We start from the raw sequence: 27991 nt of genomic DNA on the forward strand, positions 1-27991 counted from the left end.
CCCGATGTGGGTGCTGGGAACCAAATTCAGGTCCTTTGGGCGAGCAAAATACTCTTAACCTCTGAACTACCTCTTCAGCCCCAGGGCTAGGATTTTTTTTTTTAAGTTATTTCTTTTATTTTTTTGAGATTGTAATATAATTATACAATTTTCCCCCTTCCTTTCCTCTCTTCAAACCTTCCCATATAACATTCCTTGCAAATTTCATTGTTGCATACAAATAGGCATATATTTATTGGCCAGATGACTTTAGATTCACAACTTTAATATACGATATAAAGTCTGCAAATGCCTGGTATTTCTTACTGTGCTCCTCCTTGTAAAGAGACGGTTTACACTTTCAGGCTTCGCCGTCAGGAGGAACACCTCGCCTGTTTCCGGGGAAGAATAAGAGTAGGAAAACTGACCAGGACAGTAAGACTATACAAAAATACCAAAGCATCTAGACCCACAGGACAGCTTACCTACAGGCATAAGAGCTTATCCTGGACCACCCGGGATCTGGTGAGCCGGGGTCTGCGGGTTGTACCAGGCTCAGAGTACACACCAGCACTGTATACCTTCTTGCCTTAAGGTCATGGGTTTCCTGACATTGCCTGGGAGAATCCCATGTCTTCCAAGGCACTCCCTCGCCTGTGTCTTGCTAAACGTCCCTTTCCTTTTCCTTTTTTTAAAAGTACATTTATTTCATCATCATCTTCTTTCTATCTGTCTGTCTGTCTATCTATCTATCTATCTATGTGTGCAGTGCATGTATGCGGGTAGGTACTCATGCCACATAAGGAGGACAGAGGATATCTTGCTGGCGTAGGCATACTCCTTCCATAACTCAACAAGCTTGGCAGTGGGTACCTTTCTTTACTTTACCCACTGAACCATCTCACTGGCCCATAACCTGAGGAAGAGGAGGCAGTCGCAGTGACCACAGGAGACCAGAAATCAGGGAAGCCTAAGACCTGGGGTTCTCTCCTACCACCCCAACTTCTTTCTTACTGTGGAGCTGTCTCTGACTAGCAGGGCTTTTCCCACACTTCCTGATCCAGAAAGCTCAGAAGAGCAGAAAAAGGGTTTTGTTAGGCTGCACGGCATTAGGATGGGGAAGACTCTGAAAGGACATTTCAGCTGACTCCTAGAGCAGCTCATCACAAAGGCAAACAGGAAGAGGGAGGGAAGTGCTCAGGGGTGAACCAGTAGTCTCTAAGAGAAAAGGAACAGTGATTAGGGCAGTGTCTGCATAGCAAGCTGACGGGCAGAGGCCCCTTTCTCTATGGCACTGTCCTTGTCTTTGTCCATGAGCAGAGACCCTCAATCTGCCACAGCGAGCTGCAGGACCTTGTGTTTCAAGCTTGGTCCCACAGTTGTTCCAGATCGTAGGCTGAAAGCATCCTCAGGAGCAACGGGGGTGGGGGTTGGGGGGTTGCGGGGTTGCGGGGTGGGGGAAATATAAAAGGGCACAAGTTAAAGAATATGTCTGTCAGGAAGACGTGCAGAATGGGCTCCGTGGATGCTGAATTAACTTTCCAGGAGCCTAGCAGGCTGCTTGGGAGTCAGAATGGCTGATAGAGATCTTTACCATGCTACCCACAAGCTATGCAAGCTATGCAGCCTGCAGGATGAGGCCAATGAATGGGAATGGGCACCAGCACGGGCATGGGCATGGAGAGAGTGTGTAAACTGAGTCTTAAAGGCTCTACAGCTGTGTCTCAGCCTTGCTGGCTGCCAGTGGTACATGGAGCCTGACACACTGTAGGCCTTATTAAATAGGTTATTAAAACCGAGGCCCCTTCACCGCATGTGAGTGTGTACACTCATGGACACATCACAGTTTCCCAGACAGTATGTTGATGACTTAGCCTGGGACAGAAAAGTAGCTGTCATCTGAAGTGGAGCTGAGAGAGTGGCAGGAAGGCATGGGGAGAGCTGCCACGAGTATTCAAGTGATGGCTCTGAAAGGACATGAGCCACCAAGCGGCTTTCTTTGCAAAGAAAATGTGCTGCTGGGTAAATGGCAGGCATACTTCCTAGTAAGTGCTGGCCATCCGTCTTGGCTACTTCCTCCATGGTCAGGCTGAGGAAGAGGCAGCAGCATGGCAGAAGCAGCCGGTCACCTCCAGTCTAGAGGCCGAGGCCCATGAGCTGCAGCTGGAGGTGTCTGGCCTCGCCTCAGCCACACAGAGCTAGGTCTGGGGGCAACCGATGGGCTCACATTGTCCTGGAGCGGGAAGCTGAGGGAGCCCAGGTCCTGGGCCCACCACGCTCCTCTGCACACTTGGCAGGGCTCAACTCCCTCTCACTCTGGCTTCTTCCTCTTTTAGCTTTTCCTCACATAAACTCCCTCTTCAGTTAATTTTGATATCAGGCCCTTATTTCTTTAATCTTTTTGTTCTCCTCTGCCTTATTTTATTATTCTCTCCCTCCTTTTAAAAAAAAACAACTATTTCCTTTATAAATGCTATTTACTTTTTTTTCCTTTCCTTTTCTTTTTTTCGGAGCTGGGGACTGAACCCAGGGCCTTGCGTTTGCTAGGCAAGTGCTCTACCACTGAGCTAAATCCCCAACCCCTATTTACTTTTTTTCTCTCTTAAAAATATAAATAGGGTTGGTTGGGCATAGCTCAGTGGAAGAGTACTCACTTAGCATGCATGAAGCCCAGGGTTCCTAGTTCCATGGAGCACAAATAAAATTAAAAGCTCAATCAGCAGCATCCACACCTTCTACAGAGTGAGAGGCCGAAGGACATGCTGGGAAGTAGCTAAATTCAGTTCCTTAGAAGACAAGGTAAGGCCTTAGACAACAAATCCTGGGCTGCACACGTTGTGTGGCAAGCAAAGCCCAGCAAGGCTTCTTGGGCGGCTGGCAGCTTCCCTGATGCTCACCATGCCTCCCCTGGGAATGGGGGCCAAGGAGGTCATGACCCCACACTTACTGTCAGACCTAACCAGGTCACCACTGGGTACCGCTTTCCCCTGGGAAGACAAGAGAATGGTTTCTATTGTCCACTGTGAACTGCAGCTCTCAAGGCAGTCGTGCACCCTAGAGTACGAGGAGAGACGCAGCCCCAGGAGCTGGAGCAGCAAACAGAAGGCCTATCGAGGGGATGCCACAGCACGGCACTGGCATGCATCCACCACGAGACCTTTCAGCTGCTTTCAGGAAGGGAGGAGGTATCTTCTCTACCCGCCTGGCCTTTGTTGACATAATGTCGAGATACTCTGGGGTGTCGGGGCAGGGCTGTCATTCCTGAGCATGGGAACCTGGTCATTGGAAACAATCATATAATCATGCTTGGTAAAACAAATCTACTTCTTTACGGTATTCTGCTCCCCAGAGGAGGACTTACTGGGAACAGGCCCTGAAGAAAGTGACCCAGAGGAAATGCTATCTCCTTTCTGAACAAGTTTTAGGACACGGAGTACCCTCTACCCGACCCCATTTGCCACAAATAATTGAGAACATTTTTTTCCCTAAAGCAGGGGACTGAAACACAATTCCTGTAGGCTCCCGCTGACTCAAGGGCTCTGAGCTTACCAAAAGCTGATATGATTAAACAAGAAATATGCACAAAAGCACGCTGCAAATTGCAGCATGCTGTTTGACTGACTGTTGGAGCCAGCACATCCCAGAGGCATGCCTACCAGTCCCCCAGAGGGTGAGAAGATAGGAACAGGGCCCAGGTAACATTTGAAGTTGCTTCTCAGGAGGTGAAGAAACCTTATAATGAAGTTAATATTACAGGGCACTTGTCTATCCAGGGCAAGGTTCGCCTTTCCAGCTGCCCTCGAGGGGGCCTCTTGATCACAGTATCACTATGGATCTGATTTAGCTTTTGCTGAACACGCTGAATTATTCACTAGCTATGGATAGCAAGTCAGCTCTGGGGCAGGGATAGGGGTATCAAGAGAGCTGTGAGGAAGAGAAAGGAATACACTGGAAACTAGAATGGCAGCAGGGGTCGGGGGCGAGGGGGCAGAGAGGACCTCTACAATATTTGAGGAACAAGAGCCACTAAGATATGCCTGATGATCTGTTTGTGACATCCTGGCATCTGTCCCGGAGGAAAAGAGGAGGTGAGAGAAGGCCTTACCCTAACCTCTCCACTGTAGCTCAGGAGAGCCCCCCCAATTCTCTGAGAATCCTCCAAGGGCTGCGGTGGTGTATGTTCTGCACCTCTGTTTTTTGTTCCAGAGTCCTCTGCCCTGCACGGATAAAGCCAGAAAGTGCAAACTGCATCGAGAACACGACACAGAGGCAGGGATCAGGTTAATGGTGCTGTGTTTCCATTGCCTCACCTGGCACGGAGGGACCAGGGTCACGTTTCTCATCTCAGGGATGTGGCAGATGCCGGGAAGAGCATTCTCGGTAGCTGGGAGATGTGTGCCAATTCCCATGACCCGTGCCCACGTCCCAGGGTTGGCTCCACACAGTCTGGAGCCCAGTGACAGAGCTCTGCTTACTGCTGACTGCTACTAGCCTCGGCCGGGAGCTCACACCCAAACCCAGAACACACCTTCTTGGGCACAGCATGGCTGAAGGAGCCAAGGCTGAGAGAGAGGCAGAGATGGAGCCTTGGCTATAGTGTCCTGCCAGTCTAGACTGGCATCATCTCAGCCCCATGGGCCATAGACAAAGAGCTCATCTCCCACAGGCCCTGGCCTGAGCTTAGCAACAGGGGTTAGGTAACAGTGGAGTTGTCCAACTCGTACACAGTGTCTCAGGCAATTGTACACTCCAGAATCCAGAGCTAATGAGGAGGGCAGAGTAGTTCCACCCAGAGAGACAATCAGTGGGGTAGGGAAAAGGCAAAAGAAAGCTGCCTTACAGGCCGTGAGTGTACTGGGGCGAGCAGTCCCAGCGTTAGTTCTGAAAGAAATGGAGCACTGTTGCTTATGATGTCTGGCAATATTTATTCTTTGGCCCCTTCCACATCTGAACAGATTCCCCCAACAAGGTGAAGGGCTTCGCCCAAACATGAGGGATAAAGTCACACTAAAGTAGATCTTGGCTCTCCAGGCACAACGGGATACACAGGGTGGCAGGGGCCTCAAGGTTTACTGAGCTGGGGAGTGCACTGGTTTAAGGCAAATCAAAGCCACCCAACCTTGGCTTGGTGGATGCCTGGAAGCACTTCATAGTCTTGGAAGGTCCTCCAAGGATAAATTGCTTCTGTGCAAGGGAACCTTCCATACAGAGAATAAGAATGGAGGTAAAGAGAAGGGATGGGCGAGAGGAGCAGAAAGAGATGGTAACTGTCCTCCTCAGAGACCTGGGTAACCACATGAGAGGCCACACCACTTAGAAGGTGGCAGTGCTATAAGGGAAGGTGCTGTATTTGTGTGAATTAGCTGAATAACTGGTCTGATCCTGAAACAAAGTTACTATAGTCCCTGTACAGCCATACCTAGGTTGGCAGGGGCCTCCAGTGCCTGCCTAGGAGACATGTTTGGAAACCTCGCTCAGCAATCAGCCCTGCCCACCACTGAGCCAGCAGACTGCTAGACGTAAATAAACCAGGGGCCCCTGGGCATCTGCCAAAAATTCAGTCTTCTTGGCAAGAGGTGGGGCAGAGGGTGGGCCCTTTCCCTCACCATCCTGAAAGTAAACAGGGAACTTATTTACATGGGGTAGGGAAATTTTGTTGATGGATAAATCCTTGGGAAGTACACAGGATGTCCTCTATCTGCCCTGGGCTGGGAGATGCACTGCACCTCATTGCTTCTGCCTCCACCGTCTGTCACTAGAGATAACACCAGCGAACTGTCCGTGTAGGACGACCTTGCCCCTCACCACCTCACCCCTGTGGGACTAGGGAGACCCTACTCCTTCACCCTACCTTACCCCTGGGGCAGCAGGGTAGAGTTCACTGGCTGCAGGATTCTCTCCAAGCTGTACAGACCCTGCCCTGCATGGCTCCTCAACCACAGAAGACAGGAGGGAAGGCAGGACCAAGCCAGGGCCAGAAGCTAGCCACATAGCTGGCTCCCGTGTCCTTGGCTCTCCTCTCGCCAGCCTCCAGCATGATATACCTTGCACTGGTCCAGGATGGGCAGACCTGGGTAGGGCGTGTGAGGAAAGGAGAGGTTCTGGGGATGCCCAACCACACACCAAGAGAGGAAACAAAGACAACAGAAGCCTCTGACCGCACATTCTCCAGGAGCTTCTTTAGAAAAGAGAAAAAGGAAATGAAAGGAAGGGAGTGTACGGGATATGTTTCCTTTACTTTCAGAGAAGTCAAATGGCCTAACCCAGCTAGTGCCTCCTTCTCCCTGCCCCAGGGCTGGTTCCCCGAACTTAGGGCCACACACAACGTTACCCTCTTTGTCTGCTCATCTGTGGGGACCCAGTCCACTGACAAACGATTTTCCCCAGCTTGACATATGCAAGACTGAGTGTGCCGACCTTTCTCAGTGTCACATACATAATGGAAAGCAGAAGGGTGGGGTCAAGGGTGGGGTTAAGGGTGGGGTTAAGGGTGGGGTCAAGGGAGGATGCTGTTGTTTATAATAGGGAAATAACTAAAGGCGGAGCTTAGCTGGATCTAGAGGAACAAATCATAGCCCGGCTCCCACCATCCGGACTAATTGCTGATCTGTGAGGTCCCATTTGTCTCTGTCACAACCCTGCCCCTTCAAGTAAGGGCTCCAGACCCCTGACTTTTTCTGAGTGGGCTCTGTGTGAGCCCTTGCAGGGCCAGTCAGGAACCCTAGATGCCTTCGGGGTGGGGTGTTTTGGTAACTCAAGCTCTACCAGGGCGCTCTGGTCTAACAATGGTGAGGGGTGTGGAGGCTGGGGGAGGCTTATGAATTAAAAATGGATGCTAGTAATCACCAGGGAGCCTGCAAGAGAGCATGTGGGTTGTGTTTACTAGAGAGAAGAATACTTCCTATTCATACTCAGGCCACACGCTTCTCATGCCAGCTAATGGCCTCTGGGTCTGCAGAATCAGATGATGGCGCTTAAAGCTTTAAGGCAGCTAGAAGAGCCTTCTTCCAAGGCTAGGAAGGCAATTCTCTCTCCTCAAGACCCCCAGGGCCACACCCATCTCTGGAGGGTCGGCCCCCAGGTCCATCGAGTCTTTGCCTTAGGAAGAAACAGTGGCTCTTGGTCAGGACCTATAGGGCTGGATGCTCCGAATAAGCAGCCCCTCCCTTGCTGAAGGATCAGTCTTCACTTATGAAGTGGAAGTGATGACATACTCTTTGCCTACCTCGTGGCTTGTTGTGGAGGTGGACCAAGTAAACAGCAGCAGAGCTCATGGTTCCAAAGCAGAACGAGATAGGAAGCCAGGCTTGGCCGCACACACCTTTAACTCCAGGACTTGGGAGGCAGAGGCAGGTGGGTCTGTAAAAGCTAACCTGATTTACATAGCAAGTTCCAGCCAAGGCTACACAGTGAGACCCTGCCTGTAAACAGACAGACGGACAGACAGACAGACAGCAAGAGGTAAATCTTAAAGGAAAAAAAGGGAAGAGTGGACTGGAGAGATGGCACAGCAGTTAAGAGCACTGGGCTGCCCTTCCAGAGGACCCAGGTTCAATTCTCAGCTCCTACATGGAAATTAATAACAAGGAACCATTTCCCCAACCATCTACCAGTGAGGTTACCCAAGGCTTTGGGTCTGACCTTCCGTACACAGCGAAAAGTAATTCTTTTCCCATGCATCAGCCAGACGCACTGTCAAGATAAACAGTAGGGGTGGAAAAGACCCCAGAATGCTGTCCAGCTGGCAACCTGCCCAAAGTATCCCCAGCTCCTGCCTTCCAAAGCCACAGTCATCACCGGTTTCTGAAGGTGCCTACTGTCCACCTACTCCCTGTCTTCCAGGCAGCTACAGAACTCTAGGGGAACCCTAATTAACTGGAGGTTCCAAGGATCACCTCCCCCGCCCTGTAAATTCAAGCCCCTCATGTGACAGGATTTTTCTAAATAAAATTTTGAAACACACTCAGTGACTCACCCATGAGAGGTGGGCCCGGCTGCTGCTGTACAGACAGAGTTTTCTCATTAAGGGCTGAACAACCTGCTTCCAGCTGGTGGGTCCCACCCGCTCTTGGGTTCAAGAGGCCACAGACTTGCAATCAAGTGCATCCAGACCTCCCCCTGGCTGCACACTTCTCCCAACAGAAGCCGAGCTTGCGAACGCAGTCCCGTCGTTTTAAATGCTATCTATATGCTGACAACTCCCAAATTTATGCCTCTAGGTTGGATCTCTCCCCGGGACTCCAGACTTGTTCATCCTGCTGCTTATTTGGCATTTCGACAGGGGTGTTTAATAGCTGCCTCAAACTTAGCACAGCCAAAACCTAGCTCCCTGCATCCCACCAGAGGAATTGTTGTTCAATTTGCCACCTGTCTTGCTGTTCAGCTTACAGAACTGCAGCCAGGTCCCAAACCATGAGCCATCTACAACTTCTCCCGTTGCCACGACCCACACCCAATCCATCGGGTACCCCTGGCCCTGACATCCGAAGCAAATCGAGAGTTCAGCCAACATCCTTTCTACAACCGCTCCACTCCAAACACCAGCCCCTCTGGGATACATACCAGCTTCCCAGCAGCCCCCTGGCCCAACCCTGTCACAGTGTCAGGGTCCGTCCTCACAGGCCAGCACCAATGACCTTGTACCAAATTTTCCAGCGCTTCCTCCATCACTTGAGGGGGGGGGGAAATAATCACAAGTCCTTTTCCTGGCATATTGGTCATTTGTGGTGCTCCCTGCCCCACCCCCACCCCCAGCCCAGCCTGTCCCTGGTTTGATGCTGTGCTCTCTCTGCTTTGCTGACTCCACTCTATATCCGCACATTGTCAGAGAGGCTTTTCTGACCAACCCGTCTAAATAGTACGCCCACCCACATTCTCTACCTTCATGCTCTGCTTCTGCTTTGCTTCCCGGCACTCTTTACTACCAAATACATCCAGTAGTCACCAGTGGTTATCTCCTCCCACCAGGAGGAGTCAGGGACTTTTGCTTTCATTCACTGAAATTTCCTTAATGGCTAGAATGCTACCTGGCGCTTAGAAGATGCTCGATAAATATCATCAAATAAAGGGGAGTGCAGGGAGGTGCAAGTGAAAGAGCTCACGAAGGGAGGGGGCATCTGCTGACTTATGGCTGCTACTGGCTGAGGCTCTGCTAGAGACGGGTGGCCCAGGACCATCCGTGGGAAGTCCTTCATCTTGAAGAAACGTAGACTCGGTGTTACATGCAGAACACATGAAATGACTCAACAGCTAATGGTCACAAACAGTTGTAAAGTCATTCCGGGTGTGATAATTCTGCCAAAGCAAACCTCGGGTCTGACTGGGCCCCTCCACTGATTACCAGTGCCAGCCACGGAGGCAGGGCAGCCTGGCATGGTGGAAAGAGGACCGGACTTGGGATTAGGACCCCAGGTTTATACAACTGTGCCACAGGTTCTGAGCTCTGTGGTTTTAACGAGGCATACCCCCTCTTTGGAGACATATATATATATATGTATATATATATATATATATATATATATATATATATATATATATATACCAAAATTTGAGCTCTCAGAATATGGCTCATCTGGTTTAAGAGACTATTTTAATGAATCCACAAAAAGAATTGTCTGTATTGGGGGGGCTGGAGAGATGGCTCAGTGGTTAAGAGCACTGACTGCTCTTCCAGAGGTCCTGAATTCAAATCCCAGCAACCACATGGTGGCTCACAACCATCTGTAATAAAGTCTTAAAAAAAATTAAAAAAAAAAAGAATTGTCTGTATTGGAAGAGCATCAAGCCAAACCTGAGCCACTGTCCACCCGGGGAAGGAATGGCTGAGTGCACCAACCCTCGAACAATTTTAAGAGTCGCAATGCACAAGGAGTCACAGTCGATGTTAAAAAGCTCTGGATTTTGTATGGGAAGTTGAGTCTGTGCTGGTGACCACCTATAGTAGAAACAACACTACAGCCGAGTGTCCTTGGAACCATGTTGCTAGAGAACTTACTAACCTGTCACTCCTAAGCAGTCGCCCAGCATTTCTCCTCCTCTCCTCTTTCCTCTGGGTCCATCCTCCATTGGTAGGTAGCTGCCCATCAGCAGGCTCTCCCTGCAGCTCCTCTTCCCAGAGCAGCCCTGTTGCCCGTAGCTTCTGTGCTCAAGAGGTAGGACCATCCACTTCTCCCAGTTCTCACGGGCAGACCGGACCTCAGCTTTGAGCTCCCTGCTGTAGGAAGTTCCTCCCTCTGCCCTTCACACATCAGGCTGCCTTTACCGCTCTCTGACCTCTGCCGTCATTCACCAAGCAAAGTCAGGTTCATAGCTTCCCCTCTAACAAGCAGACCACCTAACCTCTGAGCTCCTGATATATCAAATTAAATCTCTTCCCATTCCTTCCTTGTCTGGGCCATATCTCCCATTTCCCAAGATATCAAATCCTTTATGCTTCTTCTAAGGATCAAATCTAGGGCCTGGTGCATGCTAACATACTCTATCAGTGAACTATATCCCCAATCCTTGTTTTATTGAGTCTCACTATGTAATTCGGGTTGGTCTTGAACTCATGATCCTCCTGCCTCCGCCTCACTGGTGCTGGGATTATAGGTGTGTACATTCACACCCAACCAAGTTTCCAGTTCCTAAACGCCACGGGCCTCTGCCTCCAGCTCCTCTTTATGCTCTCAGTGCATTTGCTCTTTAACTCCGGAACATCCCCCATCTCCTCTTCTCCACATCAGCTTCCTTTACCTCCTTCGCAAGCCAAGATTTTGTGCTAGCTCTGCCATCTTTGCAGTTCTCCCATCAATCCTTCAGCTCCTTCTGTCCTTCTGCTGATGGAGTCCATGAGAGGGAAAATGAATTACAGCCCTGGAGCCTTGGAGGGGCTTGGAGGGGTTTGGGAGCAAACCTACAGAGAGAGGCAGGCGGCTGTGGCACAAGGAAGGAGGGAAGGACAGGAGAAACTGATGTGGCACAAGTAGAAGGTCAGAATGGCTGCCATTCCCTTCTGCATCCTCGGGATCTGGCCTTAGCCTTCTCTTCACTTGAAATGTCCCCTTGAGGATCCACGTCACCCACATCAGAGACTTCAAGCCCAATGCTGCTCTTACCTGCCAGCCTACCCCCAGACCCACTGCCAGTACCTGCAACAGGACGGCCCCTCTCCCAGACCCCACTTCCTCTCCCCTTCACTTCCTTTGCTTTCCTTAGCCTCTTTCTCCACTAACTCTGACTCCCAGGATGTTGTGAATGTCTCCCCCGTCCACTCTCACAGCTGCAGTTGCTATAATAACTTCAAAGATGGTTCCCTTGGTTCCCCCCAGGCCCCCTTCCTAATCTACTGCCTGATGTCCAGTCACTCTCTGTGCCCTCTTCCCTGCCTAACAGCTTCCCATTAGCGTCATTTGACTCCCAGACTGGACATGGCATGACCCTCTGTGCTCTGACCTCTGCATCCCCAAGTCTCTACCAACAAGAAACACATGCCACCAGCTCAACTCCCTTGCTTTGCTGCATGCCAACCTTCCCTGCCGCCTTCGAGATTTAGTTCAATAGCATCTTCCAGAAAGACTCTGGCCAATTCCTCTCTACCCTCACTGCCTCTGTGTTTCCAAGCTCTGAGGCATTCATTAAAGCCTTTCCTCTCATCCACCAGCCACATTGGTTTGTTCGCTCTTGTGACATCCAATAAACACTCACTTAATATTTGCTGCACAAATAAACAAGCGAGTTGGATACATTTGTGGATTCCTCCCCTCCTTTTTCAGTTGGTAATCATCACCGTAAAGATACTGTGCCAGGTTCTAGCCCAGGAAGTGACCTATGCCAGCTCTTTGCTCTCATTGCCCAATTTTCAATTGGCAATACAGAAGAGCAAAGAGATACAGTGGCTAGTTGATGTTGCTAGTCAGAAGAATAGCTAGGCCTCAGCCTCCTCAAAACATGTGGAAGGAAAACAAACCAAAACTACCATCAGCCTGGGCTAGCGACATTTTTGAAAAAGCAATCCCCTAAACAAACAGAAATTAGTGCCTTGGATAATACACTCCTGCGTTTGGCTTGGTCACATCCTGACTCCTCAGCCAGGACTGAATACAGGGTAGCAAGTATCAGCAGTGCCAGTCAGGGCACCAGTTCTGCCTCAGAGGTTTCATCGTGGCTCTCCTTCCACCCAGACTTACCTTGTCCCCAGTGCTCTCTGCCTCCTCAGCCAGGAGGTACGCATTGCTGCCGTCAGCCAGGAGCAAGGCGGTATCGGTGGTAGAGGAGGACCGGGGTCGGCCCTGGTGCTGGTGCAGGATGGCGGTCAGGCTGCTGTCCTGGGGGGCCTTACGAAGCAGGTGAGGGCTGCCACGCTGCGGCTCCAGGGAGCTGCTCTTGGCACGGCGGCCACCGCTCCCGCCACTGCTGTGCAGGCTGGCGCCCCGCTTGATGGAGGGCCTGGAACGGATTTGCTGTAACACCCGGTTGAAAGCAGTAGGTCGCGCGGGCAGGTCGTGCAGGGACACAGCATAGGAGACGCGGTGCATCTCCGGGGAGCGCTCCTTCTCATCTGGGGAGTCCTGATCCGATAGGCCCTGATGTTGCTGCTGTTGCTGGGCCTCCTGAGACGCCTGGTGCTCCCTCTCCCGTGACCTGCGGCGGCTGTGAAACAGGTGCTTCAGGCCGTGGCCAAACATGGAGCCCTCTGAGAGCTGCTGGATTTTCTTAAGGGGAAGAGATGAAAGGGTTAGTGGGAAGATCCTGGGTGCCCTGTCAGTTGGGGTTGAAGGTGGGTCTATTCATAAGAGACCGGAGCAGCTCATACAGACATTTCAACGCTAGGCTCCCTATGTGGCCGGCCATGCCTACTAGGTCATCTACCCTTTGGTTCCTAAAGTAGGTTCAGATTTCTTTTTTTTTCTTTTTTTTTTTCTTTTTTTTCCCTATTTTTCGGAGCTGGGGACCCAACCCAGGGCCTTGCGCTTGCTAGGCAAGCGCTCTACCACTGAGCTAAATCCCCAACCCTGTAAGTTCAGATTTCTAAACAGGATGTTCTCAGGCAGTAGCCTGTGGCCTAGTAGCACACAAGTAGTGCACAGGCATTCCTGGGGCTATATCCTTCTCAACTGGTCCCCCCCAGTCTTGTCACCTCCTTTCTTCCATGTCAGACTGTCCTTCAGCCTGCACTGGTGCACTGAGACCACCAGACATCCCTCCCCACAGAGGTCTCATTGCCAGTCCATGTAATCAGTTTATACCCCTGAAGCAGACTCTGCTAATTGCACACCCAGCACCTTCCTGCCTTTCTCACCTGCAAGGTGTTAATGTTCCTTGCTAGAACTTTCTGCTTCACTCTCTCCATAAAGGGACCGGTCCTTTCTAATTCCCCCATCTGGGGTGTGAAAGTACTGTCTGGGGATATGGTAGCCATCCTGTAGCCATGAGATGGTATAGCCAATGACAGAGGGCTGACACATGCCGGAAGAGAATACCAAAGCTACCTCTGTCCCCATGTCTCTATGACTTTCTGTTACTTGCAGCCACTTAAGTTCTGACATAGCTGACAATGAAATAAACATTGTTTTTCTGAGCCTAGAGTATCTACTGCTGTCCAGACAAGAGACTTTCATCCCCCACAGCCCCCTGCACCACCCACTAGAACCAAGCTGAAGCCCTGGAGCCTGCTGCTGCCGCCCCCAAGAGACTCCAGCTGCTTCCTCCAATCCCCAGTGCTGCCCAGCATGAATGGCTGGTGGATGGGCTGTCGGGGCAACCGCCGTGTAACGGCAGGCAGCTTCCCCACGAGGAGATGGCTTTATCTGTGTAGGCCATGTCTTCCGAAGAGCTCCAGAGCTGTGGGAGGATGGGTGGGACTCAGAAGGCCAGGGGAAACATTATACTTTGCCCTCTAAGAGGGAAACAGAGCCAAGTTAGCTGGGCCTCAGGAGCCACAGCAGAGTTTCTCTGTGCCAACATCCCATAAGCAACCTCCATCATTAAAATAACTTTTTAATACTCCAAAATATTAGACACACTAGGTTCCTCTCTCTCTCTCTTTTTTCTTTTAGAAACAAACAGAGCAAACGTATGAAGAAAGCAGGAAAGCCTACATCTTCAGCTTCTGAGTGGCTGCCCACTCAGTGCCGTCTGTGGCTAGCTGCGCCTATGCTCTCGTGAGATTACAGGACCCCCATTAGCAGGAAACAGAAGGATCCTCACTCAAGCCCTGCAGTTCACCCCTGGTGCCTGGAACCTCGCAGGCCATATCTGTCCATCCTCACACCTCGCCATGAGCTGAGTTTGGAGCTCTGTTCTCTCCTGCATAATCTTATTGTTTCCCCAGATTTCCACAAGAGCAACAACCACACACTGGCACCCACAGATAGGGAAATTATTCCTTCTGAAGAACTGAGATTTGGAGCAGCCCTAGGAACGGGTCTTCTATGCCATGTGCTCCCAGGATTGCCCTTCCTTCAGAGAGGCAGTACCCCAAACCCACTTGAATTTATACTGGGCAGAACCAAGATATCCAAGGTAGAATGGATGGTAGCACACATGTGTCCTTAAGCACAGAGTGAGCCAGACAGGTCCCGGGCCTCCTGACTACAGCTGAGTTACCAACTCTCTTTCTCACATGGCCGGGCCCAAGCTGACACAAGACTTCCAACTAGGCACCCCAGATGGGGCCTCCTGGCCCTAGTTTTTGCCCAACTGTTCCTGCTAAATACACGACATCCTCTGATCTTTCTTACATTCTACTCCAGGCCCTTCCTCCATACACCATTCCTAACCTGCTTCTCCAACAAAGAAGCCCCTCTTTCCCACCCACAGTGACAGTGTTTCCCCTAAAAGACTTTAGTTGAACTCCTGGGTATATAGCCCTGGGATATAGTGCATTATGGGGTGGGGGTGGGGGTTGCAGACTCTCAGCTACCCACCAGTCATAGTCTCTCTACCCCTACAACCCTTGTCTAATTTGTTTTTAAAACTATACAGAGTGTTTTCAACTTTTGCTGTCAGTTTAACCTGACACTAGTCTTATTGCAGGAGTTAACAACCGAAAGACCGTAGTAGCCATGTTCCATTTTGCAGATGAAAAAATTGAGGCACATAATTGTTTGGTGGCTAATCTAAACCACAAAGATGAGCCTCCAACCTCTAGTCTAATTTATCTTTCCTGGCCCACACCTGGCATGAGACGACAACCGAATTGTATGTCTTCTGGGACAACAAGTAAGGCAGGATCAAAACATAGCAAAAATCTCAGAGTCATGAGAGAGGGCCACTGAACTGAAGGGAGCTCTGCTCAGGCCTCATCACAGGACCTGGGCAAATCTTTAGCTACAGGGCTTCAAGTCAAATCTTCATTTCTCCCTTCCACAGATGCTCTGCACGTGAAGGAACTTTGCACCAGTACCCAGGACTCCTGAAGTCCATGGAAGATGTGAAGGAAAAGAACAAAAAGTAAGTCACAGAACGATGTGGGGCGGGGGGAGTAAGAAGCAAGAATAGCAGGGTGACACACAGGCCAGCTGCTTCTACCTGTGGGTGTCAGTGAGATGGTTAGGGTTTTGACATAATATGATGAGGGGGGAAAAAACTGAGTTCATATACATACCCAGCCCCAAGTTTCAGAAGTGAGGAAAACCATGGCGACTAGCTCGAGGGAACTTAGCCACCAACGCAGCAGAAAGCGCCACCTGCTCTGACTAACAGGTTCCAGCTTCTAAATGTCACTTGCTCTCCACATTGACTTTTGCTTTCCTCCAGCTGCCAAAAGCCACTGCCATGGCCAGACAAAACCATGTGTCAAGGAGAGACCTGCAAGGCTGAAGAGTCAGGGATGAGACACAAGCTCGCTCTGCTGGGGAGTACAGCGTCTCCCCAGGCTGCAGCTGTGTGTGTCCCCAGGGTGAAGCTGGAAAGGGCAGCTTTCAGGAGGAGGTACCTCACCTGGGGAGGGCTGTGAGGGAGTCCTACTGGCCCTCCCCTGGAACTGTCTTCAAGAGGAGGGCGGATCCGCTCTCTGGGTGTTGCTATGTTCTCAGGAAGAATGGTGCTCTTTCCTGAGAGCCCTGTGGTTTCTGAACAGCAGGCTTCAGCTGTTCTCCCCTCTGGGTGTGTGTGCAACAAAGGGAAGTTTGCTCCAGATTCTGCAAAGACAGCTTAAAGATGCCAAAAGGAAGAGACTTCAGGGTGTGGTGTCCTTGGCGCCATTTGGCTAAAACAACATGACCTAAAGCAGTTTTCAATACCTGCAGGTCCCTATGTTCTCATCAAAATCCCTGAATCGTTGAAAGGGTCATGGGAAGCCACGATTAACCCAGCTAACAATGCCCAGGTATAGGCTGTTTAACCTTCCTCCACCTTGTCTGGCATTCCTTCTGCCCTACCACAGACATGGCTGTGAGGATTCAGGGGTGCCTGGGTCACCCTGAGCCTTTATAAGCCTAGGTCGCCAACGTTTCCTCTATTTATAGGGTCTCTATGGAAACAGGGCCAGCTTTAGAGAACGAGTCACTGGGGAAACCCACAGAGACTGTCAGGATCTTGAGGGGATTGTGAAGTCCCCACTGCCCCTGCCCCCAACAGCCAGGGCAGGCTGCAGTGGGGTGCAGGGCAGGGTCTGTCCCCCGAGGCTTCATGCTGCTGACCACAGAACGGGAGAAGCAGCAGCTGCTGGTTCCCAGCCTGCTTGGGGTTTCTATTGGAAACACAGCGATGGGAGGTTTCTGGATTCGTTCTTCTTCCCCAGGATCAGTTCACATCCAAAACAACAAAACAAAAGCAGGCCTTACTTAAACCAAGGGCAGTTGAGTCTCAGCCCGACCCCAGTTTGAACTCTTGTCCCTTTTGTGCTTAGAACAGTCTGGCTGGAGCTAACGAAGGTCAGCCTGGAAAGGTCACTTCACCCACTGGGGTCTCTGCACAGAACTAACTGATGTATCCACAGCACAGGGAATTTTTTATTAAAGTTGCCATTGCAATGTGCCCTCTCTCTGCCTCTCCCTGTCCTACCTCTCTACCCTGGTCATGCCAGCATACATGGTGTCCCTTTACTCTGAACCCATGAGGGCTCATTATCTGCACCAGTCACCGCAATCAATCACGTGCTGTCTTGCGCCTTCCCCTCTAGTGCGCTCTGGAAGGGCTCTCCAACCTTTCACCCGCTGGTTTGCAGACTCCTTGACAGGATGAGTAGCCTCCAAGAAGCAGCTGTCTCACCTATTACCCGGCAGAGACCTCACTGCAAACCTGGCTATTACAATGTATTTATTTGTCCCCACTCTACAAAAACAATGCTAAATTGTGATGTAATCCTTAGAGAATCACCTTCTCCACTGGCTCAATCTTTTCCAAAAATTTAAAATGCTCAGTTGAACAGGTTTTTTGTTTTGGGGTTTTTTTTTGTTTGTTTGTTTTGGTTTTGGTTTTTTGCTTGTTTTCTAACCCAGATCCCTCCTGCTATGGCTCGAACCCCTGTCTCCATCTATCATCTTAGTAATTGCCAAGAATGTTGGCTCAGAAGGAGAATGATCTTGCTGTCCTCGCAGATGGCGCAGGAGGGTTTGCTGGGGATTCGTGTCCTTGCAGCCAGCTTCCTTTCCTGCAGTGGCTATCTCTTAGCTAATGTGGCTGGAATGGGGAAACCTTTGCCAATTTGGTTTGAGAAGTCAAATCCACAACCTGCCTGTTCTCTACCAGCTTTTTTCTTTTTTTTTTTTAACTTCTTAACACAAGTGACAGACTCCTATGTCTAGCAGACCCTTTTTTACGGACTCTTCTTTAGACAAGGCCTGGGTCCAAAAACCACCATCCTATTAGATGGAGATTTCCAAGGGAGATGCCAAGTCTCATGGAAAAGGTCAATACAGGTGATTTGTGGTTGTAAGCAAGACCATCCACCACACTGGGAGCACCTTCAAACCTCTCCCTATCCACAGCAGCATTTAACCTCACCTCCACATTCACAGCCCATTGACTGTTTCAACTCCTAGTAGAGGAAGATGTTCTTAATGTGATTGGCAGCTAAGCCACAATTGGATACACAAAAAAAGAAGCACGTTCTGTAAACACTGAACTGCAACTAGGGCAGCTGGGAGTGGATCTAGAACCCAATATGTGGCAGAACAGAGAGCTTCACTTGCCACATGCTTCCCTGCAGGCCCTAGTTCCTCCTGAGCCCACACACAGGGCTGCTCTGAATATTGCCGCAGGCTGGGGGTGGGGTGCAGTCCTGGGTCTCAGGAGCAGTGTCCTCATAAGGTAAAGATGGGTTGAAACTAGCAACTTGAGCATCCTCGGAGCTCTCTGGTCCCTGGCACTGACAGGGAAAGAGACCAGGGTAAACACTATACTAAGGTCTAGGTTCTTGTCATCTTACGTATCCTAGATAGATGTTCTCCTCATTTGTTAATTAATGCTCTGCCCTTTCTCTGCTGTTCTGATCCAGGCCATCTCCTCTTCAAGCATCATCACTGATTAACCCATGTCTCATATTCCACTGCATGTGCCCCAAGCCTGGGTGTCCTGGGGGGAGGGGTTCTTGCAAATGTTTCATTCTGGGGGCCCTGAAGGCTCATTTGAAAATGAAGACATTGCCTTGTTGAAGAACCCAGTTTCCATTTCCTGGGTTAGGTCTCCCTCAATCCTGCTTCTCCTGGTGAAATCTACCTTGGGGGCCCATGTCCCACAGATTGCAGGGATAACATACCCCAGATAGCTATACTCTGCAGCCACTGAATCATCCAAAGTCCCGGGACACACACAGACCTTCATACAACTCCCCAAAGTAGCTAGTCTGCTTTATTTACCACAAATTTTAACTAACTCCTGGCCCTTAAAAAAAAATAAAACAACAGAACAGAAACATAGCGGGCTGGGAATGTCAATGTTATTTTGTGAATAGATGACCCGTCTATTTTTATTTTTATTAAACTGCACTCATGTCCCTCTGTGGACACCTTTATATGCATGTCCTATTTCAGGGTTTATAATAACTTTCCTTCTTAAAGCATCCAGTTATCTGTTGGCCAACAGACTAACACAAACCTATCCTCTTGCCAATACACTGAAGAATAGGGAAGGAATTGGAAAACACCATGGAAAATCCTGAAACACTCGGGAGCACCCATACAGGAAAACCACCAAGGGTTCAGCTCTATTTTCCCTTGGCGTCTGTTGTCTTCCCTGCCCCTCATTCAGTAGGAAGAGAGAACAGAATATGCTATGAACAGAGGAACAGGATCTGAGCCTTGAGTCAAGAGTGCTTCCAACCAGATAGGAACAATAGAAGGTGGAACTCCCCTATTTTCTTTAAGGAATGGCCATGATACTGTTCAGAAATCCCAGGGGGAAATGCAGCTTTTATCAAGGGACAGAGCACTGCTGGGAACGTTCCCTGGCCAGCATCCCCGGGTTTTTCCTCTCAGGAAAGGCTCTGTTCCTGTATGGAGCAGTGGGATGGGAATGGTGGGAGGTGGGCAATGCCTTCCCCCAACCTCAGGCTTCTCCAGTGTTCAGGACAGAGCAGCACACTCAGCTGAGCCATTCACCCAGGCCTCAACTACAGGCTCTATTCTGAACAGGATCTCTGTGTGCAGAGTTCTCCTAAGCTCCTCCCCACACCCCTTCTCACTCCAGCCAGTCTCCTGCTAGGGAATTCGGTTATACTTTTGGTCAGCCAGCAGTCTCTCCTCAACAAGCAGCCAAAGAATGGGAGAGTGAGATCAAATGAATGGAGACATGAGCTTGGGTGGTTAAAGGAATCCATGCTAAACTACCAGGCTCCCCTTACATACTGCCTGCTGAGATCTCTCCCCTGGAGCATACACGCTTATATATGAAGCTCTGGCAAAGCCTCAGAAGTGTTTACACAAGCCTCCTGTGGGACCCATTTGCATGTTCCTTTTCTGTTATAGTTACGTTTAAAAATGTTACTATGAAACTATTTCCCAGACCTCCCCCCCCAACCCCGTCACAGATTCTTGGTTACCACAGAAGACATTCACAGTGACAGGGGGCTTGTCTAGCAAGCTCAAGACTCTGGTTATGGTTTCAGGATGTCCACCCCCACCCCAACCCACACACAAAATAACCCGAGAAGTGCACAGCACACAACATGGTCCTCCTTGGAGGACCAGAGACTGCGGAAGCCCTTGACACTGCTAGCCATCACCAGGGAAGCATCACTCAGATCTCTAGCAAAGACCGAATTCTCTTCTTTCTCTCCTACTATGGAGGTGCTTTAGACAGAGCTCTACACTCCTCTGCTTCTTGCTCAACAATTAAGATGATTGTCTCCGTGACACGCAATCAGTCACCATGCCTGGAGCTGTCACAAGAAATCGAAGCGGGACTCGGGGACTGAAAGTTCCTATCTCCAAATTCAAAATGAAAGCTAAAGCAAGCCAGAGGTCCTGAACAGTATCAACTAAACACAGGCAGGGGAAAAGGGTATTACAGATTAAACAGTAAATGCATCCGCTTGGTACCATTATCAAATTTAGAACACGTCAACTCCCACCCAGTTCCAGAGACAATGATGACATTTTTCCACTAATCTGTCAGCCATGGAAAACTTGTCCCACACTGGAAAACAAGTTTGACCACACTCCAATATCCCTTGTGCCTTTCTTCAGAAAAGTTAGGTGACATGTCATGTTTTGGTGGCCCCAGGGTCATGTTTGGTAGAGAAGTCTCTGTCCTGCAGTAAACATGTTGTGATGAGGCAGACAGAGATAAACAGGCAAGCCCTCTGTGTGTCTCCCTGTGCTTGTGTGAGCTTGGGTCCACACTGCCTGTACTGTGTAGAAGTGTGTGTGTGTGTGTGTGTGTGTGTGTGTGTGTGTGTGTGTGTGTGTAGGTGAGGGTCCTCAATTCTCAATTCTTCTTCAGGACGGTTAAGCAGTAACATATTGCAGTCAAGTGTAGAGCTGTCGCTCTGTCTGCCCCTGACCGAAACGAATGTCATCAAAAAAGATGACACAGGAGGGTACAGTCAGGGAGCCCTGGCAGCTTTAGAGACATAGAGAAACTATCACCCCCTTACTACAGCCAGCAGAGCAAGGCCAAAGGATCACCCCCTGTTCCTCTCCACAGCATTAAAGGGACCTCTTTGTGCTTGACATCTCACTTAAAACAGAAAACATGTCACTTGGGGGAGGGAGTGACACTTCTTGGAGCCTGGCGAAATCACCAGCTTCGTGAAGAAAGCCTAGGTGTCCTACAGCATCCATCATTAAGTATAAGGTGGATGGAAAGAGGTCAGGTTTGCAAAACTTCCACAAAAATTTAAAAGTCCACACAAGGAGTGAGTGGGCTCCCTTCCCCCAAGGGACAACACACACACACACACACACACACACACACACACACACACACACACAAAAGCACACATGCACTCACCTGACTTCCTGACTCTGAGCTGCTCAGGCCAAAGGAGGAGTGTCATTAGCTTATTCTAGTGAGCGCCTGAGGGCCCACAGCATACTGCCCATATCCATTCGTACCCAGGCTTTAACCTAACGGGAGTCCTTTCCAATCCCCTATCCCAGGCCCTGCACCCTTTCCGGAGAAAATGTCCAAGGCATCAATCCCCAAGGCATTTAAGCTCCTTCCTGGGGCTGACATCTCTCTCAACCCAGTTGTGAGCTGGCCTGAGGGGCCTGAGCCGGCAGTCCCGATGGCAACTCCAGCAAAGGCGCATTATTTATCCTGGCTGCTGCTGTAACTGATACAGAGATGTATTCAATACAGCTCGCCAATTGTCTGGAAGAACTCAGGCTGGAAAATAAACAGCTCCGTGTGAACGGCCCTTTCCCATTCTGCTTCTAGCTGCCGGCTCAGCATGTGTGCAACTTGAACCGAGGCCCCAATCAGCCCAGGCTCTGCCCTACCACCTGTCAGTTCTCCACCCTGGGGGTTGGTTCAGGAGGCAGAGAGGGATCTCCAAGCACTAGCTTAACCTCTGGCTCCACCTAACGGCAAGACATCTACACCCCCCTTTCATAGATGGACAAACTGAGCTTCGTTCAGGAGGGTGCTCAAATTTAAAAAAAAAAAAAAATCGCATTCGGAGGTGGCTAATTGGCATAGGAAGGAAACGGTCACCTATTTAAGCTTCCCCAGCTACAATCTTCTTCTCTAGCCCTCCTACAGAAGAGAGAGTACTGTGAACTTTCTAAGTTAGCATCTTGGATGCTCCAGCCCTTTGTCTGCATTTGCGTTTCACACGCGTTCTTCAAACAATCTCAGATGAGTGAGTCATTAGAACGTTTGCTGAATAATGAAGAATACAGAGGCCTCAGATGGAGCTGATAGACAGGAACGAATGGTACCTAGCTTCCCCCTCCGGACCTAGCCGAACATCATTCACCCTCTCTGACCTCTGTGAGCTTCCCCGTCACTTTTATTCGGTTAAGACACTTCTGCGAGAGGTGGGGGAAGCTACGTGGCGGGCTGGGCTTGCCTGGAGACGGTCTGCGCTCACCTTTAAATCAGGAGGCTTGCTTCGGGGACCCGGGTTGGGTGCCACCGCAGCGCCAGCATCTGAAGTTGGCCCGCCAGCGGAGTTAGCACTCGAGGCCTCCCCATGCCGGAGGTCCGCGCCTGGCAGAAGGCAAGCGGCGTCTTCCATCCCAGCCCCATCCTCCTCGCCTTGCTGTTGCTGCAGCTCATCCGATTTGCACCTCTTCATGGTGTAAGTGGGTCGGCAAGGGGAATCTGTCCTTCTAGCGTGCTATCTTGGGGAGAGACCGCACTCCCTCTTGCACTCAAAAGACCTAGGGTTTAAATTATGGACGAGGGGAGTAGGCAGATCACGAGTTCTTGAATTTAAGAAATTATCTTTTTTAAAGGAGGATGACGGAGGGGCGGAGAGGGGGAGCCTTGGGATAGTTCATTCCGACCTGGGGAGCGGAGGCAGGTCGCGGGCGAAGCCGGGCTGCAGCGGTCCTTAGGCAGTCACTGGCGCGGGAGGTGGGCCGCTCCGGTCCCCCAAACTTTCTGCCTTAGGGCCCCGCAGGGCGGCGGGGAGCTGGACCACACCGCGCATCCCCGCCCGCAGGCCGGACTGCTGGGCCAGGCAGGGCACGCGGGAGCCGGCCGGGCGGGTCCCATAGGGCCGCCCTGGGCACCCGGCCCCGCCGCCCGCCGCCGCCCCGCATGGGCCTGCCTCCTCCCGCCCCGCGCCCCGCTCCTCGTCAGCAGCGGCGCAAGGCTGCGGCCACAGCCCGCCGCGAGCGCGGCCTACCCCGCCCGGGCCTCCGCCCGCCGGCGCCAGGGCGAGGCGAGCGCAGATGGCGCCGCCCGCCAATGGGAAGGCCGGAGGGCTGCGCAACGGCGCGCGGACACCGCTGTAGGCTTGGTTGCACCGCGCGTCCCCCGGAGGGTCTGGAGGGCTGAGGCTGTGTTGGAGCTCAGCCCTGGGACGGCTTTGGAGCGACCTCTCCCAGGCTAGGCCTTCGCGATCACCCCGCCCATTCTCTTTGTTGGGGGCACTAACTTTGCACCTTATGTTATATACATCCCTTCAGTTAGGGACAGGCTGGTCCCTTCTAGAATACGTGGTTTGAGTCACAAACCCATGCCTACCTTCATAGCTACAAAAGCAAAGGAGAGGAAGTGTTCTGCCACATCGCCCCCTTTCTCTGTTTTAAATATACATCTCATAAGAACGTAGGCTTTACGCTCAGAAATCAGGTGCCCAAATAGATGTGAGAGTCCCATGCTCACCAAAAGCAACTTTAAAACAGGAATGGATATTAATGGTAGGTATTAATGATACGTACTGCAGAATAGAAAAGGGATGTTATGTTTGTCCCATACTATCTCCAAGCAGTTTGGAAGATGATAGCAGATGCTGGGGTTACCAAAAAAAGGAGAGTAGTAGTATTCTACTGTATTAATTCCTATTCTTTCTGCAAACTTGTCTGCCTTCTTTGGCGTTGATGGATTGCCCTTATTCAACGGCCAGTAGTTCTCAAGGCATAAACTGGGACCCACATCACCACCACCACCACCACCACCACCACCACCACCACCACCACCACCACCACCAGGGAACCGAACAGAAATACAAATTCCTCGATACTACTAAATCAAAAGTTATGGACCCACAGATCCACGTTTCACAAGCCCTTCGGGTAATTCTCACTCATGGTAACGTCTGAGAAACACTGTCCTGGGCTCCTGTGAAAGGCTGAGCCTCCCCCCAAGTGAGTCACAGAGCTTCCTCTGAAAGATTTTACAGTTTACCAGTCTCTTTCACACTCACCAAACCATTCTAGCCTCACTTCGGTCCCACTAGTCTGTGAGTTTCCTAACTCTGTTAAGCCTCCCCCCCACCCCCCGGCCCCCACCGCTTTCAAATCCCTTACTTTGATGTGTATCCTAAAAGAGACCAAGTTGTTAAGAATTTACTATATTCGGGGAGCCACTTTCTAAACTAAGCTGCTCTGTTTTTAGAAGATGGGAATTTAGAATGGGCTGGGAATGGAGGGGAAGAAAAAAAAAACAACCAACAAACCACTCCCCATATCTACTACACAGTATCAGGCACAATTTGGGAATGCAAAGCTATAAGCCTTTCAGATTTTCAATGGTGAGGGATGGCGGGGTGCCAGAGTATAGATCGTGGGCAGGACTAGACAGACGGTGGGGGGCAGGTTCCCTGGGTACATGGTACAGAGGAGAGGAACACACTGCTTTCTGCCTGAGCTGGGAGATGTGTAGAGGCCCCTAAAGCATGGGCAAGTCTTTGGTGGCAAGGAGCTTGGGCCCTCTCCTGACTGACTCCAAGCTGAAGAAAAGCAGTAGGGGGTTGTTCGAGCATCCTTCAAGGATGGGGCTCAGCAGTTAGGAGCACCGGGTCCCTCCCCCAGAGAACGTGGGTTCGATTCTCTGCGCCCAAATAGCAGCTAACAACTTACGTTCCAGGGGACCCATTTCTTCTGGCAGCAAGCATCGGGCACACACGTGGTGGACAGTCATACATGCAGGCGAAGCACATTTATGGATGAAAAGGCAGTAAATAAATGCGTAACTGAGACCTAAATCCCCCTCCCCCGCGAAGCAGAAAGCACCGCCATTTTTCTTTACGCTTCATTTCTCTAGCAAATGGGTGCTCATCCAAGTTCGATTGTGAGGCAGTGCTTCCCTGTGTAGCTCAGGCTAGCTTCTAAACGGTCATCTCCCTGGATCAGCCTCCGAGGGTTGAAATTAGAAGCATCTGGCTTGAGTTTGATTTTTATAGTATCATGTATTTATTATGCCCGTATTAGCCAGGGTTCTCTAGAGTCGCGGAACTTACGGAATGTCTCTCTGTCTTAGGGGGATTCATTGTAATGGTGTACAGTCGGCAATCGAACTAACCCAACCGTGGTCAGCTGTGAATGGAAAGTCCAAGAATCTACTGTTTGCTCAGTCCCACGAGGCTGGGTGTTTCCGGCTGGTCTTCTGTGTAACCTGAAATCCTGAAATCCAACGGATGTGCTGGCAAGCAAGTACAAGCAAAGAGTCTTAAGTCTTCCAATGTCCTTATGTAGGCCTCCAGCAGGAGGTGTGGCATAACACCACGCCTGGATTTGGAACTTGCTCTGTCCCAGGCTGGCCATGAACTCAGAGATTTGCCTTTCTCAATCTTGTGGAATTAAAGGCATGTACTACATTGCATGGGCCTACGCTTTTCATGGTCACTATGCCTCAAGTACTGAATCAAAGGCGCGTGTCATCCCATGTCAAGGTATTATGTCTTCCAGTCGCAAGATCTGGATCACAGGTGTGCCCTCCGATTCTGGATTGCAGTTCACTCCAGAGGCAGTCAAGTTGACAAGATGGAATAGCCATCACCATGTCCAAGGTGTGAAACACATCAACAGGAAGTCTTCGGTGTGTTTCATTAAAATCCTCTTTGTTTTCCTTCTTTTCAGGGTGAGCTACTGGGACTTGAACCCAGAGACTCACATGTGCTAAGTAAGCATATGTTCTACCACTGAACTATACGTCCATCCCTAAACCATGTCCGAGTTTCCTAGTTATTTGAAAATTAGGGTAATGGCTAGTTCCCTCTTAGAGTATTGGGTAATATATATAAAGTATTTAGATACCGCCTTGCACAGGGTTATAGGCTATGACCTCTATCACAGATGTCATCCCCAAGATACAGATAGGTCTCTGCCATTTCTGAGTTTCACAAAGGGACATACATTTTTTAAAAAAATGCTACTTCAGAGGACATTTAGGAGTGACATCAATGGAAAGAGACCTAAAGGATCCGTACCTGCTGGCTCGAAGCCAGTGGCAGATTCTCATTGGACATAGGACACAAGTAAGTACCTGAGAGCTATACAACCTGAAAGTATTTTGGCTGATAGAAATTCTGCTTTAAAGTATTGGATTGATGAATATCCTATTGCTCTCTGTTGCTTTGAGAAAACAGAAGTACAAATAGTATGTTTATATTTAAGGTAGGTCAAACTTTTGCACAGTTACAAAGCAAGATGCTGTGTTTGGCATGTAGGAGTGGATGTCTCATTCTGTGTTGACACATCTACTTATTATAATTAAATATGGTATAGTGGGAAGACTGCTAGTCATGCCAAATAATTGTTATTATTATTATTGTTGTTGTTGTTGTTGCTATTATTTTACATATTCACTTTACATCCCACTCACTGTCCCTTCCTGGTTACCTCCTCCCACAATTCTTCCCCCCAGCTCTCCCCTTTTCCTCTGAGCATGTAGGGCCTCCCTGGGTATCCCCTCACCCTGGCCCATCAAGTCTCTGTGCAACTAGGTGCATCCTCCCACTGAGGCCAGACAAGGCAATGCAACTAGAAAAACATACCCCACGTATAGGCAACGACTTTTGGGATAGCCTCCGCTCCAGCTGTTAGGGACTCACATAAAGACCAAGCTGCACATCTGCTACATATGTGCAGGGAGACCTAGGTCGTGTATCTTCTTTGGTTGGTGGTTCAGAATCTTGAGAGCCCCAAGGGTCCAGTTTAGTTGACTCTGTTGGTCTCCCTGTGGAGTTCCTATTCCCTGAAGGGCATGTCAAAATTTTTATGTGAGAATTCTGATTCCATTTGGGACAACCAAATCAATGGGCCTGTATTCTCAACTGTAAGTGAACAGGGATGGGAATGTGCCTGGCTTGTCACATAGCTATTGTGAGGAGTCAAGTGAACATGTCTACAAAATGCCTGTGCTGACGTGACTGGTGTCAGTAAATCCGAACGGAGCAAGCGATGAACTCATTCCCCTATGTTGTAGGAGAAAGGCAGACTTGACCTACTAAACATGCTCTTTGAATAGAAATCTCAATTCTAATAATGGACAAGGTCAGTCCCTCACCAGTGTTACATGTGTTAACCTGGTGGATATGTATAAAAATAAAGGTAAGAGTGTTACGGTATCCCGTGTCCTCGTTAACACCCAGGTCAGTTTGTTTTTCTCTATAGAGGCAAAAGTGCCAAGATGGACAGATAAGTCAAGAGTGGATGAGCTTTTCTTCTTTCTATAAAAGCACATAGGTATGAGAAATAAAAAGGTCTTCTTTCCCTTTGTTTTTTCTCTTTTAGAATTTTCAAGACTCAGTTTCTCTCTGTAGCACTGGCTGTCCTAGAACATGCTCTACAGACTGGCTGGTTTTGAACTCAGAGATCCACCTGCCTCTGCCACCTTAGTGCTGGGATTAAAGGCGCGCTTCACCATTGCCCCAGCAGTTCACTATTGTAGCCAAGGATACCTGGACCCTGACCCCTGAACTCCCTGGAAATACATTTTAAAGCAACATTTAAACATCAAATGAATAATGAGTTATCAAGTTGTTTGGAGAGCCATTCCAAGGTTTAGCATACCCAGTGGAACATTTAGAAAGGAAAAGTACTCTCGGGACGAGCTATAATTTTGATCACTGTATTTTTTATTTCAATGTCATTACAAATGTTACTTTGTTAGTGCAGTTTTCTTCTCCCCTTTCTGTTGGAAAATAACACTTCCACTCAGTGCTATCATGAAAAGACATCAAGTTCTTTTG

General features: G+C 49.8%; 1 protein-coding gene across 4 annotated transcripts in view; it reads right to left on the reverse strand.

The window, feature by feature from the left end:
* Tmcc2 (transmembrane and coiled-coil domain family 2) overlaps positions 1-22844 on the reverse strand; it is a 37686-nt gene extending 14842 nt beyond the window's left edge. The window contains exons 1-4 of one of the 4 annotated variants that reach the window (XM_063272405.1): positions 21355-21809; positions 15901-16112; positions 15566-15776; positions 12147-12671 (exon numbers count right to left, since the gene is read on the reverse strand). In XM_063272405.1, coding sequence (XP_063128475.1) covers positions 12147-12671; positions 15566-15598 — 558 coding nt within the window. In that variant the 5' untranslated portion in view covers positions 15599-15776; positions 15901-16112; positions 21355-21809. Of the gene's footprint in view, positions 1-12146; positions 12672-15565; positions 15829-15900; positions 16113-21354; positions 21810-22438 lie in introns of those variants that run through there. The other 3 variants (NM_001305128.1, XM_003751237.6, XM_063272404.1) reach the window with 3 other exon arrangements.
* Between the last annotated feature and the right edge of the window lie 5147 nt (positions 22845-27991).

The sequence above is a fragment of the Rattus norvegicus genome, chromosome 13 (assembly GCF_036323735.1).
Source record: "Rattus norvegicus strain BN/NHsdMcwi chromosome 13, GRCr8, whole genome shotgun sequence".
Lineage (NCBI taxonomy): Eukaryota > Metazoa > Chordata > Mammalia > Rodentia > Muridae > Rattus > Rattus norvegicus.